The sequence below is a fragment of the Strongylocentrotus purpuratus genome, unplaced genomic scaffold (genome assembly GCF_000002235.5).
Source record: "Strongylocentrotus purpuratus isolate Spur 01 unplaced genomic scaffold, Spur_5.0 spur5_scaffold_5, whole genome shotgun sequence".
NCBI classification, from domain to species: domain Eukaryota; kingdom Metazoa; phylum Echinodermata; class Echinoidea; order Camarodonta; family Strongylocentrotidae; genus Strongylocentrotus; species Strongylocentrotus purpuratus.
In genome coordinates, this window is record NW_022145611.1 from 38184652 (window position 1) to 38205252 (window position 20601).

Consider the following 20601-nt stretch of genomic DNA (forward strand, 5'->3'; position numbering starts at 1 on the left):
TAAATTAACATTGTGACTTTTCACTGTTGATCGAGTGAAGATGAAAACCGTGAGTTAAATTTGACTCTGATACGAAGCATGAAAGGTGTTGCCGCAAACACTCTGACTTTCAGCATAATGCATGCCATGGTCACAACTGGCCGTGGACTTCACTGCTTCTGTCTACGATGGATTCTGCAGGGTTTTTTTTTTTTTTTTTTTTTTTGGGGGGGGGGTTCTAGGCACTTTCGAGCTCACAAGGTGGTAGCGTGAGGCTGGTATGATTGGCAGGTGTTTGTATGTAATCTGCTTTGGCTTGATAGCTTACCTGCACACGGAGTCCCACTAAAACCATCAGAGCAGGCACAAGTATACATGTTCACTCCATCAGTACAATCTTCATTAGCCATACACGGACCGGAAGCACATTCGTCGAAATCTGTGCATATTGAGTTTCAATGATAATCATTGGAATGAAAGTGACAAGAAAATAATTTCCATGTTGTCAGATTTGTCTATATTTAGCATTTAACAGGAAGATCAAGTAAAAATGGTTTTTAAATGCAAATTAATGACAATTGAGGAAAAAATCTACTTAGTTTCTAAAACTATTAATACAAAAATAAATAAAGTGCGGGGGGGGGGTTGGAAGTGTTTGAAAGTTAAAATGTTGATTTTGATATATATAAAGGGGTTAAGTGCACGATATTAGCGTATATCATGGCTTAAATCATCGTTATCATTACGTGTCAATTAATTTCCTTTAAAACCAAAAGATTTCTCGACTTTAAATCCCGATGCTACAATAGATTTTCATACCTGCACCCAACTCTCTATAGACGCTTGGAGTTTTAGTAATTCAGAACCTTCATAATAGCCGTCTTGAAATTTGTATTAAACAAATTAATTCATGCCTTTACATTTTAACAGCCCCTATTGGTTTATATTGTTAGGAAGCAATTCTCTGTCACACCTACCACCACACTCTCTCCTAAGGAAAATTTTATATAATAAAGGTTTGTCTTGGGAACGATTTCTATCTTTTCGGTAAAGGCCCAGGACTCCAACACCCCAATTAATGGCCCACAGGGCCCATGTCGTGTTGCAGTGGCAGATGCCCAAGTTATCGGGCGTCCAGGGGAAGGAGCCACCGGACGCTCTCAATTAAGTCTAACAATTAATCTACAACCTTCACGATTGCCCTCCCGCCGAGTAGAAAATTGTAATTTTATTCTTGAAAATTCAAACAGCCCCCAATTATTTCATTAAACATCCTCTCTTACTCTTTCATAGAACTGCATTTAATTGTTTGTTTTACTGTTCTACTTTCATCTGAATTCTTTGTAGGCACACGTCGAGCCAATTGCCACTCATCTGCAATTTATTATATTGCTCTAGTTATGTTAATATTGGACTCGTCTTCCACTCGTCCAATATTGTTGAAGCTCGAGCAATATATTCTTGTATCACACTCAAAGCGATCCAATATTATATGAATATCATTCAATTCATGACGAATCTTTAAATTCACCGTTCAGTTGAAAATGCATGAAAGACGATAATAATGTATCAAAAAAATATGGAGTAAACATATTTAGAATGAATATTTAGAATATATTAAACACTGTTAAATTAACATGTAGGTTGGCTTTCCCCAAACTTTAGCCCACTCTATTTTTTTGAGAGGGGGGGGGGGGTGATGGCTGTGTTTGATAGTTATAAATGTTAATTTTGACATATATGCAGAGGTTAAGAGCACGATATTAGCGTATATCATGACGGAAATCATCGTTTTTATTACTCGTCAATTAATTCCCTTTGAAAACAAACCATTTCTTGACGTTAAATTTCTGGTGCTACAATAAATTTTCATACCTGTACACAAGTCTCCAGTAAATCCCGCTACACATTCACATGCATCGCCCGCGGTATTATAGGTCCCTCCGTTCTCACAGGTAAGAGAACATCCAACTGCAGAGAGGAGAGAAAATATCCTTAATTTGACGAATTTTTACATTCACCATTCACGTGGAAATGCATGAATGACAGGTATACAGACGCTTGGAGTTTTAGTAATTCAGAACCTTCATAATAGCCGTCTTGAAATTTGTATTAAACAAATTAATCCATGCCTTTAAATTTTCACTGCCTCTAATAGTTTATATTGTTAGGAAGCAATTCTCTGTCACACATACCCCCACACTCTCGCCTAAGGACAATTTGATAGAATAAAGGTTTGTCTTGCGAACGATTTCTATCTTTTCGGTTAAGGCCCATGACTCCAAAACCCCTATTAAAGGCCCACATGGCCCATGTCGTGTTGCAGTGTCAGATGCCTAAGTTATCGGGCGTCCAGGGGAAGGAACCACCGGACGCTCTTAATTAAGTCTAACAATTAATCTACAACTTCAAGATTGCCCTCCAGCCGAGTAGAAAATTGTAATTTTATTCTTGAAAATTCAAACAGCCCCCATTTATTTCATTAAACATCCTCTCTTACTCTTTCATAGAACTGCATTTAATTGTTTGTTTTACTGTTCTACTTTCATCTGAATTCTTCGTAGGCATACGTCGAGCCTTTTGCAACTCATCTGCAATTTATTATATTGCTCTGGTTATGTTAATATTAGACTCGTCTCCCAATCGTCCAATATTGTCGAAGCTCGAGCAATATATTCTTGTATCACACTCAAAACGATCCAATATTATATGAATATCATTTAATTCATGACGAATCTTTAAATTCACCGTTCAGTTGAAAATGCATAAATGACGATAATAATATATCAAAATAATATAGAGTAAACATATTTAGAATGAATATTTAGAATATATTAAACACTGTTAAATTAACATGTAGGTTGGCTTTTCCCAAACTATAGCCCACTCTATTTTTTGGAGAGGGGGGGGGGGGGGTGATGGCTGTTTTTGATAGTTATAAATGTTAATTTCAAAATGTGTGCAGAGGTTATGAGCACGATATTAGCGTATATCATGACTGAAATCATCGTTTTTATTACTCGTCAATTAATTCCCTTTGAAAACAAACCATTTCTTGACGTTAAATTTCTGATGCTACAATAGATTTTCATACCTGTACACAAGTCTCCAGTAAATCCCGCTACACATTCACATGCATCGCCCGCGGTATTACAGGTCCCTCCGTTCTCACAGGTTAGAGAACATCCAACTGCAGAGAGGAGAGAAAATATCCTTAATTTGACGAATCTTTACATTCACCATTTACGTGGAAATGCATGAATGACAGGTATACAGACGCTTGGAGTTTTAGTAATTCAGAACCTTCATAATAGCCGTCTTGAAATTTGTATTAAACAAATTAATCCATGCCTTAAAATTTTCACTGCCCTTATTTGGTTATATTGTTAGGAAGCAATTCTCTGTCACACATACCCCCACACTCTCGCCTAAGGACAATTTGATAGAATAAAGGTTTGTCTTGCTAACGATGTCTGTCTTTTCGGTTAAGGCCCAGGACTCCAAAACCCCTATTAAAGACCAAAATGGCCCATGTCGTGTTGCAGTGGCAGATGCCTAAGTTATCGGGCGTCCAGGGGAAGGAACCACCGGACGCTCTTAATTAAGTCTAACATTAATCTACAACCTTTAAGATTGCCCTTCTGCCGAGTAGAAAATTTTATTTTATTCTTGAAAATTCAAACAGCCCCCATTTATTTCATTAAACATCCTCTCTTACTCTTTCATAGAACTGCATTTAATTGTTTGTTTTACTGTTCTAATTTCATCTGAATTCTTCGTAGGCACACGTCGAGCCTATTGTTACTCATCTGCAATTTATTATATTGCTCTAGTTATGTTAATATTGGACTCGTCTTCCACTCGTCCAATATTGTCGAACCTCGAGCAATATATTATTGTATCACACTCAAAGGAATCCAATATTATATGAATATCATTTAATTCATGACCAATCTTTAAATTCACCGTTCAGTTGAAAATGCATGAATGACGATAATAATATATCAAAATAATATAGAGTAAACATATTTAGAATGAATATTTAGAATATATTAAACACTGTTAAATTAACATGTAGGTTGGCTTTCCCCAAACTATAGCCCACTCTATTTTTTGGAGAGGGGGGGGGGGGGGTGATGGCTGTGTTTGAAAGTTATACATGTTAATTTTAAAATGTGTGCAGAGGTTATGAGCACGATATTAGCGTATATCATGACTGAAATCATCGTTTTTATTACTCGTCAATTAATTCCCTTTGAAAACAAACCATTTCTTGACGTTAAATTTCTGATGCTACAATAGATTTTCATACCTGTACACAAGTCTCCAGTAAATCCCGCTACACATTCACATGCATCGCCCGCGGTATTACAGGTCCCTCCGTTCTCACAGGTAAGAGAACATCCAACTGCAGAGAGGAGAGAAAATATCCTTAATTTGACGAATCTTTACATTCACCATTCACGTGGAAATGCATGAATGACAGGTATACAGACGCTTGGAGTTTTAGTAATTCAGAACCTTCATAATAGCCGTCTTGAAATTTGTATTAAACAAATTAATCCATGCCTTAAAATGTTCACTGCCCCTATTGGTTTATATTGTTAGGAAGCAATTCTCTGTCACACATACCCCCACACTCTCGCCTAAGGACAATTTGATAGAAGAAAGGTTTGTCTTGCGAACGATTTCTGTTTTTTCGGTTAAGGCCCAGGACTCCAAAACCCCTATTAAAGACCCAAATGGCCCATGTCGTGTTGCAGTGGCAGATGCCTAAGTTATCGGGCGTCCAGGGGAAGGAACCACCGGACGCTCTTAATTAAGTCTAACATTAATCTACAACCTTTAAGATTGCCCTACTGCCGATTAGAAAATTATAATTTTATTCTTGAAAATTCAAACAGCCCCCATTTATTTCATTTAACATCCTCTCTTACTCTTTCATAGAACTGCATTTAATTGTTTGTTTTACTGTTCTAATTTCATCTGAATTCTTCGTAGGCACACGTCGAGCCTATTGTTACTCATCTGCAATTTATTATATTGCTCTAGTTATGTTAATATTGGACTCGTCTTCCACTCGTCCAATATTGTCGAACCTCGAGCAATATATTATTGTATCACACTCAAAGCGATCCAATATTATATGAATATCATTCAATTCATGACCAATCTTTAAATTCACCGTTCAGTTGAAAATGCATGAATGACGATAATAATATATCAAAATAATATAGAGTTAACATATTTAGAATGAATATTTAGAATATATTAAACACTGTTAAATTAACATGTAGGTTGGCTTTCCCCAAACTATAGCCCACTCTATTTTTGGGAGAGGGGGGGGGGGGTGATGGCTGTGTTTGATAGTTATAAATGTTAATTTTGACACATATGCAGAGGTTAAGAGCACGATATTAGCGTATATCGTGACTGAAATCATCGTTTTTATTACTCGTCAATTAATTCCCTTTGAAAACAAACCATTTCTTGACGTTAAATTTCTGATGCTACAACAGATTTTCATACCTGTACACAAGTCTCCAGTAAATCCCGCTACACATTCACAGGCATCGCCCGCGGTATTACAGGTCCCTCCGTTCTCACAGGTAAGAGAACATCCAACTGCAGAGAGGAGAGAAAATATCCTTAATTTGACGAATTTTTACATTCACCATTCACGTGGAAATGCATGAATGACAGGTAAACAGACGCTTGGAGTTTTGGTAATTCATAACCTTCATGATAGCCGCCTTGAAATTTGTATTAAACGAATTAATCCATGCCTTAAAATTTTCACTGCCCCTATTAGTTTATATTGTTAGGAAGCAATTCTCTGTCACACATACCCCCACACTCTCGCCTAAGGACAATTTGATAGAATAAAGGTTTGTCTTGCGAACGATGTCTGTCTTTTCGGTTAAGGCCCAGGACTCCAAAACCCCTATTAAAGACCCAAATGGCCCATGTCGTGTTGCAGTGGCAGATGCCTCAGTTATCGGGCGTCCAGGGGAAGGAACCACCGGACGCTCTTAATTAAGTCTAACATTAATCTACAACCTTTAAGATTGCCCTCCCGCCGAGTAGAAAATTGTAATTTTATTCTTGAAAATTCAAACAGCCCCCATTTATTTCATTAAACATCCTCTCTTACTCTTTCACCTAACTGCATTTAATTGTTTGTTTTACTGTTCTACTTTCATCTAAATTCTTCGTAGGCACACGTTGAGCCTATTGCCACTCATCTGCAATTTATTATATTGCTCTAGTTATATTGCTCGAAGCTCGAGCAATATATTCTTGTATCACACTCAAAGCGATCTAATATTATATGAATATCATTCAATTCATGACCAATCTTTAAATTCACCGTTCAGTTGAAAATGCATGAATGACGATAATAATATATCAAAATAATATAGAGTAAACATATTTAGAATGAATATTTAGAATATATTAAACACTGTTAAATTAATATGTAGGTTGGCTTTCCCCAAACTATAGCCCACTCTATTTTTGGGAGAGGGGGGTGATGACTGTGTTTGATAGTTATAAATGTTAATTTTGACATATATGCAGAGGTTAAGAGCACGATATTAGCGTATATCATGACTGAAATCATCGTTTTTATTACTCATCAATTAATTCCCTTTGAAAACAAACCATTTCTTGACGTTAAATTTCTGATGCTACAATAAATTTTCATACCTGTACACAAGTCTCCAGTAAATCCCGCTACACATTCACAGGCATCGCCTGCGGTATTACAGGTCCCTCCGTTCTCACAGGTAAGAGAACATCCAACTGCAGAGAGGAGAGAAAATATCCTTAATTTGACGAATTTTTACATTCACCATTCACGTGGAAATGCATGAATGACAGGTAAACAGACGCTTGGAGTTTTGGTAATTCAGAACCTTCATGATAGCCGTCTTGAAATTTGTATTAAACGAATTAATCCATGCCTTAAAATTTTCACTGCCCCTATTAGTTTATATTGTTAGGAAGCAATTCTCTGTCACACATACCCCCACACTCTCGCCTAAGGACAATTTGATAGAATAAAGGTTTGTCTTGCGAACGATTTCTGTCTTTTCGGGCCCAGGACTCCAAAACCCCTATTAAAGGCCCACATGGCCCATGTTGTGTTGCAGTGGCAGATGCCCAAGTTATCGGGCGTCCAGGGGAAGGAACCACAGGACGCTCTTAATTAAGTCTTACATTAGTCTACAACCTTTATGATTGCCCTCCCGCCGAGTAGAAAATTGTAATTTTATTCTTGAAAATTCAAACAGCCCCCATTTATTTCATTAAACATCCTCTCTTACTCTTTCACCTAACTGCATTTAATTGTTTGTTTTACTGTTCTACTTTCATCTGAATTCTTCGTAGGCACACGTTGAGCCTATTGCCACTCATCTGCAATTTATTATATTGCTCTAGTTATGTTAATATTGGACTCTTCTTCCACTCGTCCAATATTGTCGAACCTCGAGCAATATATTATTGTATCACACTCAAAGCGATTCAATATTATATGAATATCATTAAATTCATGACCAATCTTTAAATTCACCGTTCAGTTGAAAATGCATGAATGACGATAATAATATATCAAAATAATATAGAGTAAACATATTTAGAATGAATATTTAGAATATATTAAACACTGTCAAATTAACATGTAGGTTGGCTTTCCCCAAACTTTAGCCCACTCAATTTTTGGGAAAGGGGAGGGGGGGGTGATTGCTGTGTTTGATAGTTATAAATGTTGATTTTGACACATATGCAGAGGTTAAGAGCACGATATTAGCGTATATCATGACTGAAATCATCGTTTTTATTACTCGTCAATTAATTCCCTTTGAAAACAAACCATTTCTTGACGTTAAATTTCTGATGCTACAATAGATTTTCATACCTGTACACAAGTCTCCAGTAAATCCCGCTACACATTCACATGCATCGCCTGCGGTATTACAGCTCCCTCCGTTCTCACAGGTAAGAGAACATCCAACTGCAGAGAGGAGAGAAAATATCCTTAATTTGACGAATTTTTACATTCATCATTAACGTTGAAATGCATGAATGACAGGTATACAGACGCTTGGAGTTTTAGTAATTCAGAACCTTCATAATAGCCGTCTTGAAATTTGTATTAAACAAATTAATCAATGCCTTAAAATGTTCACTGCCCCTATTGGTTTATATTGTTAGGAAGCAATTCTCTGTCACACATACCCCCACACTCTCGCCTAAGGACAATTTGATAGAATAAAGGTTTATCTTGCGAACGATTTGTGTCTTTTCGGGCCCAGGACTCCAAAACTCCTATTAAAGGCCCACATGGCCCATGTCGTGTAGCAGTGGCAGATGCCTAAGTTATCGGGCGTCCAGGGGAAGGAACCACCGGACGCTCTTAATTAAGTCTAACATTAATCTACAACCTTTAAGATTGCCCTTCTGCCGAGTAGAAAATTACAATTTTATTCTTGAAAATTCAAACAGCCCCCATTTATTTCATTTAACATCCTCTTTTACTCTTTCATAGAACTGCATTTAATTGTTTGTTTTACTGTTCTACTTTCATCTGAATTCTTCGTAGGCACACGTTGAGCCTATTGCCACTCATCTGCAATTTATTATATTGCTCTAGTTATGTTAATATTGGACTCTTCTTCCACTCGTCCAATATTGTCGAACCTCGAGCAATATATTATTGTATCACACTCAAAGCGATTCAATATTATATGAATATCATTAAATTCATGACCAATCTTTAAATTCACCGTTCAGTTGAAAATGCATGAATGGCGATAATAATATATCTAAATAATATAGAGTAAACATATTTAGAATGAATATTTAGAATATATTAAACACTGTCAAATTAACATGTAGGTTGGCTTTCCCCAAACTTTAGCCCACTCAATTTTTGGGAAAGGGGAGGGGGGATGATTGCTGTGTTTGATAGTTATAAATGTTGATTTTGACACATATGCAGAGGTTAAGAGCACGATATTAGCGTATATCATGACTGAAATCATCGTTTTTATTACTCGTCAATTAATTCCCTTTGAAAACAAACCATTTCTTGACGTTAAATTTCTGATGCTACAATAGATTTTCATACCTGTACACAAGTCTCCAGTAAATCCCGCTACACATTCACATGCATCGCCTGCGGTATTACAGCTCCCTCCGTTCTCACAGGTAAGAGAACATCCAACTGCAGAGAGGAGAGAAAATATCCTTAATTTGACGAATTTTTACATTCATCATTAACGTTGAAATGCATGAATGACAGGTATACAGACGCTTGGAGTTTTAGTAATTCAGAACCTTCATAATAGCCGTCTTGAAATTTGTATTAAACAAATTAATCCATGCCTTAAAATGTTCACTGCCCCTATTAGTTTATATTGTTAGGAAGCAATTCTCTGTCACACATACCCCCACACTCTCGCCTAAGGACAATTTGATAGAATAAAGGTTTGTCTTGCGAACGATTTCTGTCTTTTCGGGCCCAGGACTCCAAAACCCCTATTAAAGGCCCACATGGCCCATGTTGTGTTGCAGTGGCAGATGCCCAAGTTATCGGGCGTCCATGGGAAGGAACCACCGGACGCTCTTAATTAAGTCTAACATTAATCTACAACCTTTAAGATTGCCCTTCTGCCGAGTAGAAAATTACAATTTTATTCTTGAAAATTCAAACAGCCCCCATTTATTTCATTTAACATCCTCTTTTACTCTTTCACCTAACTGCATTTAATTGTTTGTTTTGCTGTTCTACTTTCATCTGAATTCTTCGTAGGCACACGTTGAGCCTATTGCCACTCATCTGCAATTTATTATATTGCTCTAGTTATGTTAATATTGGACTCTTCTTCCACTCGTCCAATATTGTCAAACCTCGAGCAATATATTATTGTATCACACTCAAAGCGATTCAATATTATATGAATATCATTAAATTCATGACCAATCTTTAAATTCACCGTTCAGTTGAAAATGCATGAATGACGATAATAATATATCTAAATAATATAGAGTAAACATATTTAGAATGAATATTTAGAATATATTAAACACTGTCAAATTAACATGTAGGTTGGCTTTCCCCAAACTTTAGCCCACTCAATTTTTGGGAAAGGGGAGGGGGGGGGTGATTGCTGTGTTTGATAGTTATAAATGTTGATTTTGACACATATGCAGAGGTTAAGAGCACGATATTAGCGTATATCATGACTGAAATCATCGTTTTTATTACTCGTCAATTAATTCCCTTTGAAAACAAACCATTTCTTGACGTTAAATTTCTGATGCTACAATAGATTTTCATACCTGTACACAAGTCTCCAGTAAATCCCGCTACACATTCACATGCATCGCCTGCGGTATTACAGCTCCCTCCGTTCTCACAGGTAAGAGAACATCCAACTGCAGAGAGGAGAGAAAATATCCTTAATTTGACGAATTTTTACATTCATCATTAACGTTGAAATGCATGAATGACAGGTATACAGACGCTTGGAGTTTTAGTAATTCAGAACCTTCATAATAGCCGTCTTGAAATTTGTATTAAACAAATTAATCCATGCCTTAAAATGTTCACTGCCCCTATTAGTTTATATTGTTAGGAAGCAATTCTCTGTCACACATACCCCCACACTCTCGCCTAAGGACAATTTGATAGAATAAAGGTTTGTCTTGCGAACGATTTCTGTCTTTTCGGGCCCAGGACTCCAAAACCCCTATTAAAGGCCCACATGGCCCATGTTGTGTTGCAGTGGCAGATGCCCAAGTTATCGGGCGTCCATGGGAAGGAACCACCGGACGCTCTTAATTAAGTCTAACATTAATCTACAACCTTTAAGATTGCCCTTCTGCCGAGTAGAAAATTACAATTTTATTCTTGAAAATTCAAACAGCCCCCATTTATTTCATTTAACATCCTCTTTTACTCTTTCACCTAACTGCATTTAATTGTTTGTTTTGCTGTTCTACTTTCATCTGAATTCTTCGTAGGCACACGTTGAGCCTATTGCCACTCATCTGCAATTTATTATATTGCTCTAGTTATGTTAATATTGGACTCTTCTTCCACTCGTCCAATATTGTCAAACCTCGAGCAATATATTATTGTATCACACTCAAAGCGATTCAATATTATATGAATATCATTAAATTCATGACCAATCTTTAAATTCACCGTTCAGTTGAAAATGCATGAATGACGATAATAATATATCTAAATAATATAGAGTAAACATATTTAGAATGAATATTTAGAATATATTAAACACTGTCAAATTAACATGTAGGTTGGCTTTCCCCAAACTTTAGCCCACTCAATTTTTGGGAAAGGGGAGGGGGGGTGATTGCTGTGTTTGATAGTTATAAATGTTGATTTTGACACATATGCAGAGGTTAAGAGCACGATATTAGCGTATATCATGACTGAAATCATCGTTTTTATTACTCGTCAATTAATTCCCTTTGAAAACAAACCATTTCTTGACGTTAAATTTCTGATGCAACAATAGATTTTCATACCTGTACACAAGTCTCCAGTAAATCCCGCTACACATTCACATGCATCGCCTGCGGTATTACAGCTCCCTCCGTTCTCACAGGTAAGAGAACATCCAACTGCAGAGAGGAGAGAAAATATCCTTAATTTGACGAATTTTTACATTCATCATTAACGTTGAAATGCATGAATTACAGGTATACAGACGCTTGGAGTTTTAGTAATTCAGAACCTTCATAATAGCTGTCTTGAAATTTGTATTAAACAAATTAATCCATGCCTTAAAATGTTCACTGCCCCTATTGGTTTATATTGTTAGGAAGTATTTCTCTGTCACACATACCCCCACACTCTCGCCTAAGGACAATTTGATAGAATAAAGGTTTGTCTTGCGAACGATTTCTGTCTTTTCGGTTAAGGCCCACGACTCCAAAACTCCTATTAAAGGCCCACATGGCCCATGTCGTGTAGCAGTGGCAGATGCCTAAGTTATCGGGCGTCCAGGGGAAGGAACCACCGGACGCTCTTAATTAAGTCTAACATTAATCTACAACCTTTAAGATTGCCCTTCTGCCGAGTAGAAAATTACAATTTTATTCTTGAAAATTCAAACAGCCCCCATTTATTTCATTTAACATCCTCTTTTACTCTTTCATAGAACTGCATTTAATTGTTTGTTTTACTGTTCTACTTTCATCTGAATTCTTCGTAGGCACACGTTGAGCCTATTGCCACTCATCTGCAATTTATTATATTGCTCTAGTTATGTTAATATTGGACTCTTCTTCCACTCGTCCAATATTGTCGAACCTCGAGCAATATATTATTGTATCACACTCAAAGCGATTCAATATTATATGAATATCATTAAATTCATGACGAATCTTTAAATTCACCGTTCAGTTGAAAATGCATGAATGACGATAATAATATATCTAAATAATATAGAGTAAACATATTTAGAATGAATATTTAGAATATATTAAACACTGTCAAATTAACATGTAGGTTGGCTTTCCCCAAACTTTAGCCCACTCAATTTTTGGGAAAGGGGAGGGGGGGGATGATTGCTGTGTTTGATAGTTATAAATGTTGATTTTGACACATATGCAGAGGTTAAGAGCACGATATTAGCGTATATCATGACTGAAATCATCGTTTTTATTACTCGTCAATTAATTCCCTTTGAAAACAAACCATTTCTTGACGTTAAATTTCTGATGCTACAATAGATTTTCATACCTGTACACAAGTCTCCAGTAAATCCCGCTACACATTCACATGCATCGCCTGCGGTATTACAGCTCCCTCCGTTCTCACAGGTAAGAGAACATCCAACTGCAGAGAGGAGAGAAAATATCCTTAATTTGACGAATTTTTACATTCATCATTAACGTTGAAATGCATGAATGACAGGTATACAGACGCTTGGAGTTTTAGTAATTCAGAACCTTCATAATAGCCGTCTTGAAATTTGTATTAAACAAATTAATCCATGCCTTAAAATGTTCACTGCCCCTATTAGTTTATATTGTTAGGAAGCAATTCTCTGTCACACATACCCCCACACTCTCGCCTAAGGACAATTTGATAGAATAAAGGTTTGTCTTGCGAACGATTTCTGTCTTTTCGGGCCCAGGACTCCAAAACCCCTATTAAAGGCCCACATGGCCCATGTTGTGTTGCAGTGGCAGATGCCCAAGTTATCGGGCGTCCATGGGAAGGAACCACCGGACGCTCTTAATTAAGTCTAACATTAATCTACAACCTTTAAGATTGCCCTTCTGCCGAGTAGAAAATTACAATTTTATTCTTGAAAATTCAAACAGCCCCCATTTATTTCATTTAACATCCTCTTTTACTCTTTCACCTAACTGCATTTAATTGTTTGTTTTGCTGTTCTACTTTCATCTGAATTCTTCGTAGGCACACGTTGAGCCTATTGCCACTCATCTGCAATTTATTATATTGCTCTAGTTATGTTAATATTGGACTCTTCTTCCACTCGTCCAATATTGTCAAACCTCGAGCAATATATTATTGTATCACACTCAAAGCGATTCAATATTATATGAATATCATTAAATTCATGACCAATCTTTAAATTCACCGTTCAGTTGAAAATGCATGAATGACGATAATAATATATCTAAATAATATAGAGTAAACATATTTAGAATGAATATTTAGAATATATTAAACACTGTCAAATTAACATGTAGGTTGGCTTTCCCCAAACTTTAGCCCACTCAATTTTTGGGAAAGGGGAGGGGGGGTGATTGCTGTGTTTGATAGTTATAAATGTTGATTTTGACACATATGCAGAGGTTAAGAGCACGATATTAGCGTATATCATGACTGAAATCATCGTTTTTATTACTCGTCAATTAATTCCCTTTGAAAACAAACCATTTCTTGACGTTAAATTTCTGATGCAACAATAGATTTTCATACCTGTACACAAGTCTCCAGTAAATCCCGCTACACATTCACATGCATCGCCTGCGGTATTACAGCTCCCTCCGTTCTCACAGGTAAGAGAACATCCAACTGCAGAGAGGAGAGAAAATATCCTTAATTTGACGAATTTTTACATTCATCATTAACGTTGAAATGCATGAATTACAGGTATACAGACGCTTGGAGTTTTAGTAATTCAGAACCTTCATAATAGCTGTCTTGAAATTTGTATTAAACAAATTAATCCATGCCTTAAAATGTTCACTGCCCCTATTGGTTTATATTGTTAGGAAGTATTTCTCTGTCACACATACCCCCACACTCTCGCCTAAGGACAATTTGATAGAATAAAGGTTTGTCTTGCGAACGATTTCTGTCTTTTCGGTTAAGGCCCACGACTCCAAAACTCCTATTAAAGGCCCACATGGCCCATGTCGTGTAGCAGTGGCAGATGCCTAAGTTATCGGGCGTCCAGGGGAAGGAACCACCGGACGCTCTTAATTAAGTCTAACATTAATCTACAACCTTTAAGATTGCCCTTCTGCCGAGTAGAAAATTACAATTTTATTCTTGAAAATTCAAACAGCCCCCATTTATTTCATTTAACATCCTCTTTTACTCTTTCATAGAACTGCATTTAATTGTTTGTTTTACTGTTCTACTTTCATCTGAATTCATCGTAGGCACACGTCGAGCCTATTGCCACTCATCTGCAATTTATTATATTGCTCTAGTTATATTGCTCGAAGCTCGAGCAATGTATTCTTGTATCACATTCAAAGCGATCTAATATTATATAAATATCATTCAATTCATGACCAATCTTTAAATTCACCGTTCAGTTGAAAATGCATGAATGACGATAATAATATATCAAAATAATATAGAGTAAACATATTTAGAATGAATATTTAGAATATATTAAACACTGTTAAATTAACATGTAGGTTGGCTTTCCCCAAAGTTTAGCCCACTCTATTTTTGGGAGAGGGGAGGGGGGTGATTGCTGTGTTTGATAGTTATAAATGTTAATTTTGACATATATGCAGAGGTTAACAGCACGATATTAGCGTATAATCATGACTGAAATCATCGTTTTTATTACTCGTCAATTAATTCCCTTTGAAAACAAACCATTTCTTGACATTAAATTTCTGATGCTACAATAGATTTTCATACCTGTACACAAGTCTCCAGTAAATCCCGCTACACATTCACATGCATCGCCTGCGGTATTACAGCTCCCTCCGTTCTCACAGGTAAGAGAACATCCAACTGCAGAGAGGAGAGAAAATATCCTTAATTTGACGAATATTTACATTCATCATTCACATTGAAATGCATGAATGACAGGTATACAGACGCTTGGAGTTTAAGTAATTCAGAACCTTCATAATAGCCATCTTGAAATTTGTATTAAACAAATTAATCCATGCCTTAAAATGTTCACTGCCCCTATTGGTTTATATTGTTAGGAAGCTATTCTCTGTCACAAATACCTCCACACTCTCGCCTAAGGACAATTTGATAGAATAAAGGTTTGTCTTGCGAACGATTTCTGTCTTTTCGGTTAAGGCCCAGGACTCAAAAACCCCTATTACAGGCCCACATGGCCCATGTCGTGTTGCAGTGGCAGATGCCTAAGTTATCGGGCGTCCAGGGGAAGGAACCACCGGACACTCTTAATTAAGTCTAACATTAATCTACAACCTTTAAGATTGCCCTTCTGCCGAGTAGAAAATTGTAATTTTATTCTTGAAAATTCAAACAGCCCCCATTTATTTCATTTAACATCCTCTCTTACTCTTTTACCTAACTGCATTTAATTGTTTGTTTTACTGTTCTACTTTCATCTGAATTCTTCGTAGGCACACGTTGAGCCTATTGCCACTCATCTGCAATTTATTATATTGCTCTAGTTATGTTAATATTGGACTCTTCTTCCACTCGTCCAATATTGTCGAACCTCGAGCAATATATTATTGTATCACACTCAAAACGATTCAATATTATATGAATATCATTCAATTCATTCAATCTTTAAATTCACCGTTCAGTTGAAAATGCATGAATGACGATAATAATATATCAAAATAATATAGAGTAAACATATTTAGAATGAATATTTAGAATATATTAAACACTGTCAAATTAACATGTAGGTTGGCTTTCCCCAAACTTTAGCACACTCAATTTTTGGGAAAGGGGAGGGGGGGGGTGATTGCTGTGTTTGATAGTTATAAATGTTGATTTTGACACATATGCAGAGGTTAAGAGCACGATATTAGCGTATATCATGACTGAAATCATCGTTTTTATTACTCGTCAATTAATTCCCTTTGAAAACAAACCATTTCTTGACGTTAAATTTCTGATGCTACAATAATAATAATAATAATACATAACATTTATTAGGCGCTTAATACTGATGTTTCTAAGCGCACAGTGTTCTGATTAAGAGAAGACTATAACCCGTAGAATTAAATTAGAAGAAAAAGCAAAAATACAAAAGTAACATAGATTAGGTAAGAAAAACAGTGGCAATCAACTAAATAAAGACAAATATGGTGCGCACCTCCATTGACCGACGCACAACTGCAATTTACAATTTGAAAAGATAGGTTTTGAGTAGAGATTTGAATTGAGATACAGAGGGGGCGCAGTGAATAAAGGCGGGCAGTTTGTTCCAGAGAGCGGGGGCAATAACTGGAAAGGCGCGGTCACCATACCGGGTGTTAGTGCGGGGTCCAGGTGTTAACAGTAATGTGGAAGATGAACGAAGTGTTCGTGACGACGTACGGGAACGTAAGGATATGAGATCGGAAAGGTAAGAGGGGGCTAAGCCATTGATAGCTTTGTAGCACAGGAGAAGAATTTTGAAGGATATGCGGTGGTGAATTTTAAGCCAATGTAGTGAGTTCAATATTGGAGTTATGTGCTCTGATTTACGCGAGAGAGTCACAAGCCGAGCAGCGCTATTCTGTACCCTTTGAAGTGGGACTAGATGTGACTGAGGGAGGCCAGAAAGAGAAGAATTACAGTAATCGATATGGGTCGAGACAAAAGCATGGACTAATTTTGAAGTTGTGGGTCGGTCAAGTAGCCTCCTGATTCTACTGATCTTATATATACCAAATGAAGCAGACTTACAAATATTACTAATGTGTTGTTTGAAAGTAAGATTGCTGTCAATATTTAAACCAAGGTCACGCACAGAAGCACAACAACTGAGAGAGCCATCACTCATAACAAGATCAGGAAAGGGGTCTGAGTTCCGAAATTTAGAAGTAATATGAATCATTTCAGATTTTGAATCATTAAGGCAGAGACAGTTTTGAAAAGACCAGGTTTTGATTTCATTGAGGCAACTGGTGAGTTTGTTCGCGGCTACTGTCCTGCTGTTTGGGTGAAGAGTTACATAAATCTGGGTGTCGTCTGCATACATAGTGTGTTGAATATTCATACCTGTACACAAGTCTCCAGTAAATCCCGCTACACATTCACATGCATCGCCTGCGGTATTACAGCTCCCTCCGTTCTCGCAGGTAAGAGAACATCCAACTGCAGAATGGAGAGAAAATATCCTTAATTCGTCATTCACGTTGAAATGCATGAATGACAGGTATACAGACGCTTGGAGTTTTAGATTTTCAGAACCTTCATAATAGCCGTCTTGAAACTTGTATTAAACAAATTAATCCATGCCTTGAAATGTTCACTGCCCCTATTGGTTTATATTGTTAGGAAGCAATTCTCTGTCACACATACCCCCACACTCTCGCCTAAGGACAATTTGATAGAATAAAGGTTTGTCTTGCGAACGATTTCTGTCTTTTCGGTTAAGGCCCACGACTCCAAAACTCCTATTAAAGGCCCACATGGCCCATGTCGTGTAGCAGTGGCAGATGCCTAAGTTATCGGGCGTCCAGGGGAAGGAGCCACCGGACGCTCTTAATTAAGTCTAACATTAGTCTACAACCTTTATGATTGCCCTCCCGCCGAGTAGAAAATTGTAATTTTATTCTTTAAAATTCAAACAGCCCCCATTTATTTCATTAAACATCCTCTCTTACTCTTTCACCTAACTGCATTTAAATGTTTGTTTTACTGTTCTACTTTCATCTGAATTCTTCGTAGGCACACGTCGAGCCTATTGCCACTCATCTGCAATTTATTATATTGCTCTAGTTATGTTAATATTGGACTCGTCTTCGACTCGTCCAATATTGTCGAAGCTCGAGCAATATATTCTTGTATCACACTCAAAGCGATCCAATATTATATGAATATCATTCAATTCATGACGAATCTTTAAATTCACCGTTCAGTTGAAAATGCATGAATGACGATAATAATATATCAAAATAATATAGAGTAAACATATTTAAAATGAATATTTAGAATATATTAAACACTGTTAAATTAACATGTAGGTTGGCTTTCCCCAAACTATAGCCCACTCTATTTTTGGGAGAGGGGGGGGGGGTGATGACTGTGTTTGATAGTTATAAATGTTAATATTGACATATATGCAGAGGTTAAGAGCACGATATTAGCGTATATCATGACTGAAATCGTCGTTTTTATTACTCGTCAATTAATTCCCTTTGAAAACAAACCATTTCTTGACGTTAAATTTCTGATGCTACAATAGATTTTCATACCTGAACACAAGTCTCCAGTAAATCCCGCTACACATTCACAGGCATCGCCCGCGGTATTACAGGTCCCTCCGTTCTCACAGGTAAGAGAACATCCAACTGCAGAGAGGAGAGAAAATATCCTTAATTTGACGAATTTTTACATTCACCATTCACGTGGAAATGCATGAATGACAGGTAAACAGACGCTTGGAGTTTTGGTAATTCAGAACCTTCATGATAGCCGTCTTGAAATTTGTATTAAACGAATTAATCCATGCCTTAAAATTTTCACTGCCCCTATTGGTTTATATTGTTAGGAAGCAATTCTCTGTCACACATACCCCCACACTCTCGCCTAAGGACAATTTGATAGAATAAAGGTTTGTCTTGCGAACGATTTCTTTCTTTTCGGGCCCAGGACTCCAAAACCCCTATTAAAGGCCCACATGGCCCATGTTGTGTTGCAGTGGCAGATGCCTAAGTTATCGGGCGTCCAGGGGAAGGAACCACCGGACGCTCTTAATTAAGTCTAACATTAGTCTACAATCTTTATGATTGCCCTCCCGCCGAGTAGAAAATTGTAATTTTATTCTTGAAAATTCAAATAGCCCCCATTTATTTCATTAAACATCCTCTCTTACTCTTTCACCTAACTGCATTTAATTGTTTGTTTTACTGTTCTACTTTCATCTGAATTCTTCGTAGGCACACGTTAAGCCTATTGCCACTCATCTGCAATTTATTATATTGCTCTAGTTATGTTAATATTGGACTCTTCTTCCACTCGTCCAATATTGTCGAACCTCGAGCAATATATTATTGTATCACACTCAAAGCGATTCAATATTATATGAATATCATTCAATTCATGACCAATCTTTAAATTCACCGTTCAGTTGAAAATGCATGAATGACGATAATAATATATCAAAATAATATAGAGTAAACATATTTAGAATGAATATATAGAATATATTAAACACTGTTAAATTAACATGTAGGTTGGCTTTCCCCAAACTTTAGCCCACTCTATTTTTGGGAGAGGGGAGGGGGGTGATTGCTGTGTTTGATAGTTATAAATGTTAATTTTGACATATATGCAGAGTTTAAGAGCACGATATTAGCGTATAATCATGACTGAAATCATCGTTTTTATTACTCGTCAATTAATTCCCTTTGAAAACAAACCATTTCTTGACATTAAATTTCTGATGCTACAATAGATTTTCATACCTGTACACAAGTCTCCAGTAAATCCCGCTACACATTCACATGCATCGCCTGCGGTATTACAGCTCCCTCCGTTCTCACAGGTAAGAGAACATCCAACTGCAGAGAGGAGAGAAAATATCCTTAATTCGTCATTCACGTTGAAATGCATGAATGACAGGTATACAGACGCTTGGAGTTTTAGTAATTCAGAACCTTCATAATAGCCGTCTTGAAATTTTGTATTAAACAAATTAATCCATGCCTTGAAATGTTCACTGCCCCTATTGGTTTATATTGTTAGGAAGCAATTCTCTGTCACACATACCACCACACTCTCGCCTAAGGACAATTTGATAGAATAAAGGTTTGTCTTGCGAACGATTTCTGTCTTTTCGGTTAAGGCCCAGGACTCCAAAACTCCTATTAAAGGCCCACATGGCCCATGTCGTGTAGCAGTGGCAGATGCCTAAGTTATCGGGCGTCCAGGGGAAGGAGCCACCGGACGCTCTTAATTAAGTCTAACATTAGTCTACAACCTTTATGATTGCCCTCCAGCCGAGTAGAAAATTGTAATTTTATTCTTGAAAATTCAAACAGCCCCCATTTATTTCATTAAACATCCTCTCTTGCTCTTTCACCTAACTGCATTTAATTGTTTGTTTTACTGTTCTACTTTCATCTGAATTCTTCGTAGGCACACGTCGAGCCTATTGCCACTCATCTGCAATTTATTATATTGCTCTAGTTATGTTAATATTGGACTTGTCTTCG

General features: G+C 36.9%; 1 protein-coding gene across 1 annotated transcript in view; it reads right to left on the reverse strand.

Moving 5' to 3' along the window:
* Nucleotides 1–217: 217 nt before the first annotated feature.
* Nucleotides 218–20601, reverse strand: part of LOC105436525 (neurogenic locus notch homolog protein 1-like) — a 63594-nt gene continuing 43210 nt past the window's right edge. Inside the window, exons 31-46 of the mRNA XM_030999197.1 lie at nucleotides 19852–19947; nucleotides 18640–18735; nucleotides 17441–17536; nucleotides 15155–15250; nucleotides 13970–14065; nucleotides 12758–12853; nucleotides 11539–11634; nucleotides 10327–10422; nucleotides 9113–9208; nucleotides 7901–7996; nucleotides 6688–6783; nucleotides 5509–5604; nucleotides 4292–4387; nucleotides 3074–3169; nucleotides 1855–1950; nucleotides 218–324 (exon numbers count right to left, since the gene is read on the reverse strand). Of these exons, the coding sequence (XP_030855057.1) occupies nucleotides 218–324; nucleotides 1855–1950; nucleotides 3074–3169; nucleotides 4292–4387; nucleotides 5509–5604; nucleotides 6688–6783; nucleotides 7901–7996; nucleotides 9113–9208; nucleotides 10327–10422; nucleotides 11539–11634; nucleotides 12758–12853; nucleotides 13970–14065; nucleotides 15155–15250; nucleotides 17441–17536; nucleotides 18640–18735; nucleotides 19852–19947 (1547 nt within the window). The remainder of the gene's footprint in view (nucleotides 325–1854; nucleotides 1951–3073; nucleotides 3170–4291; nucleotides 4388–5508; nucleotides 5605–6687; nucleotides 6784–7900; nucleotides 7997–9112; nucleotides 9209–10326; nucleotides 10423–11538; nucleotides 11635–12757; nucleotides 12854–13969; nucleotides 14066–15154; nucleotides 15251–17440; nucleotides 17537–18639; nucleotides 18736–19851; nucleotides 19948–20601) is intronic.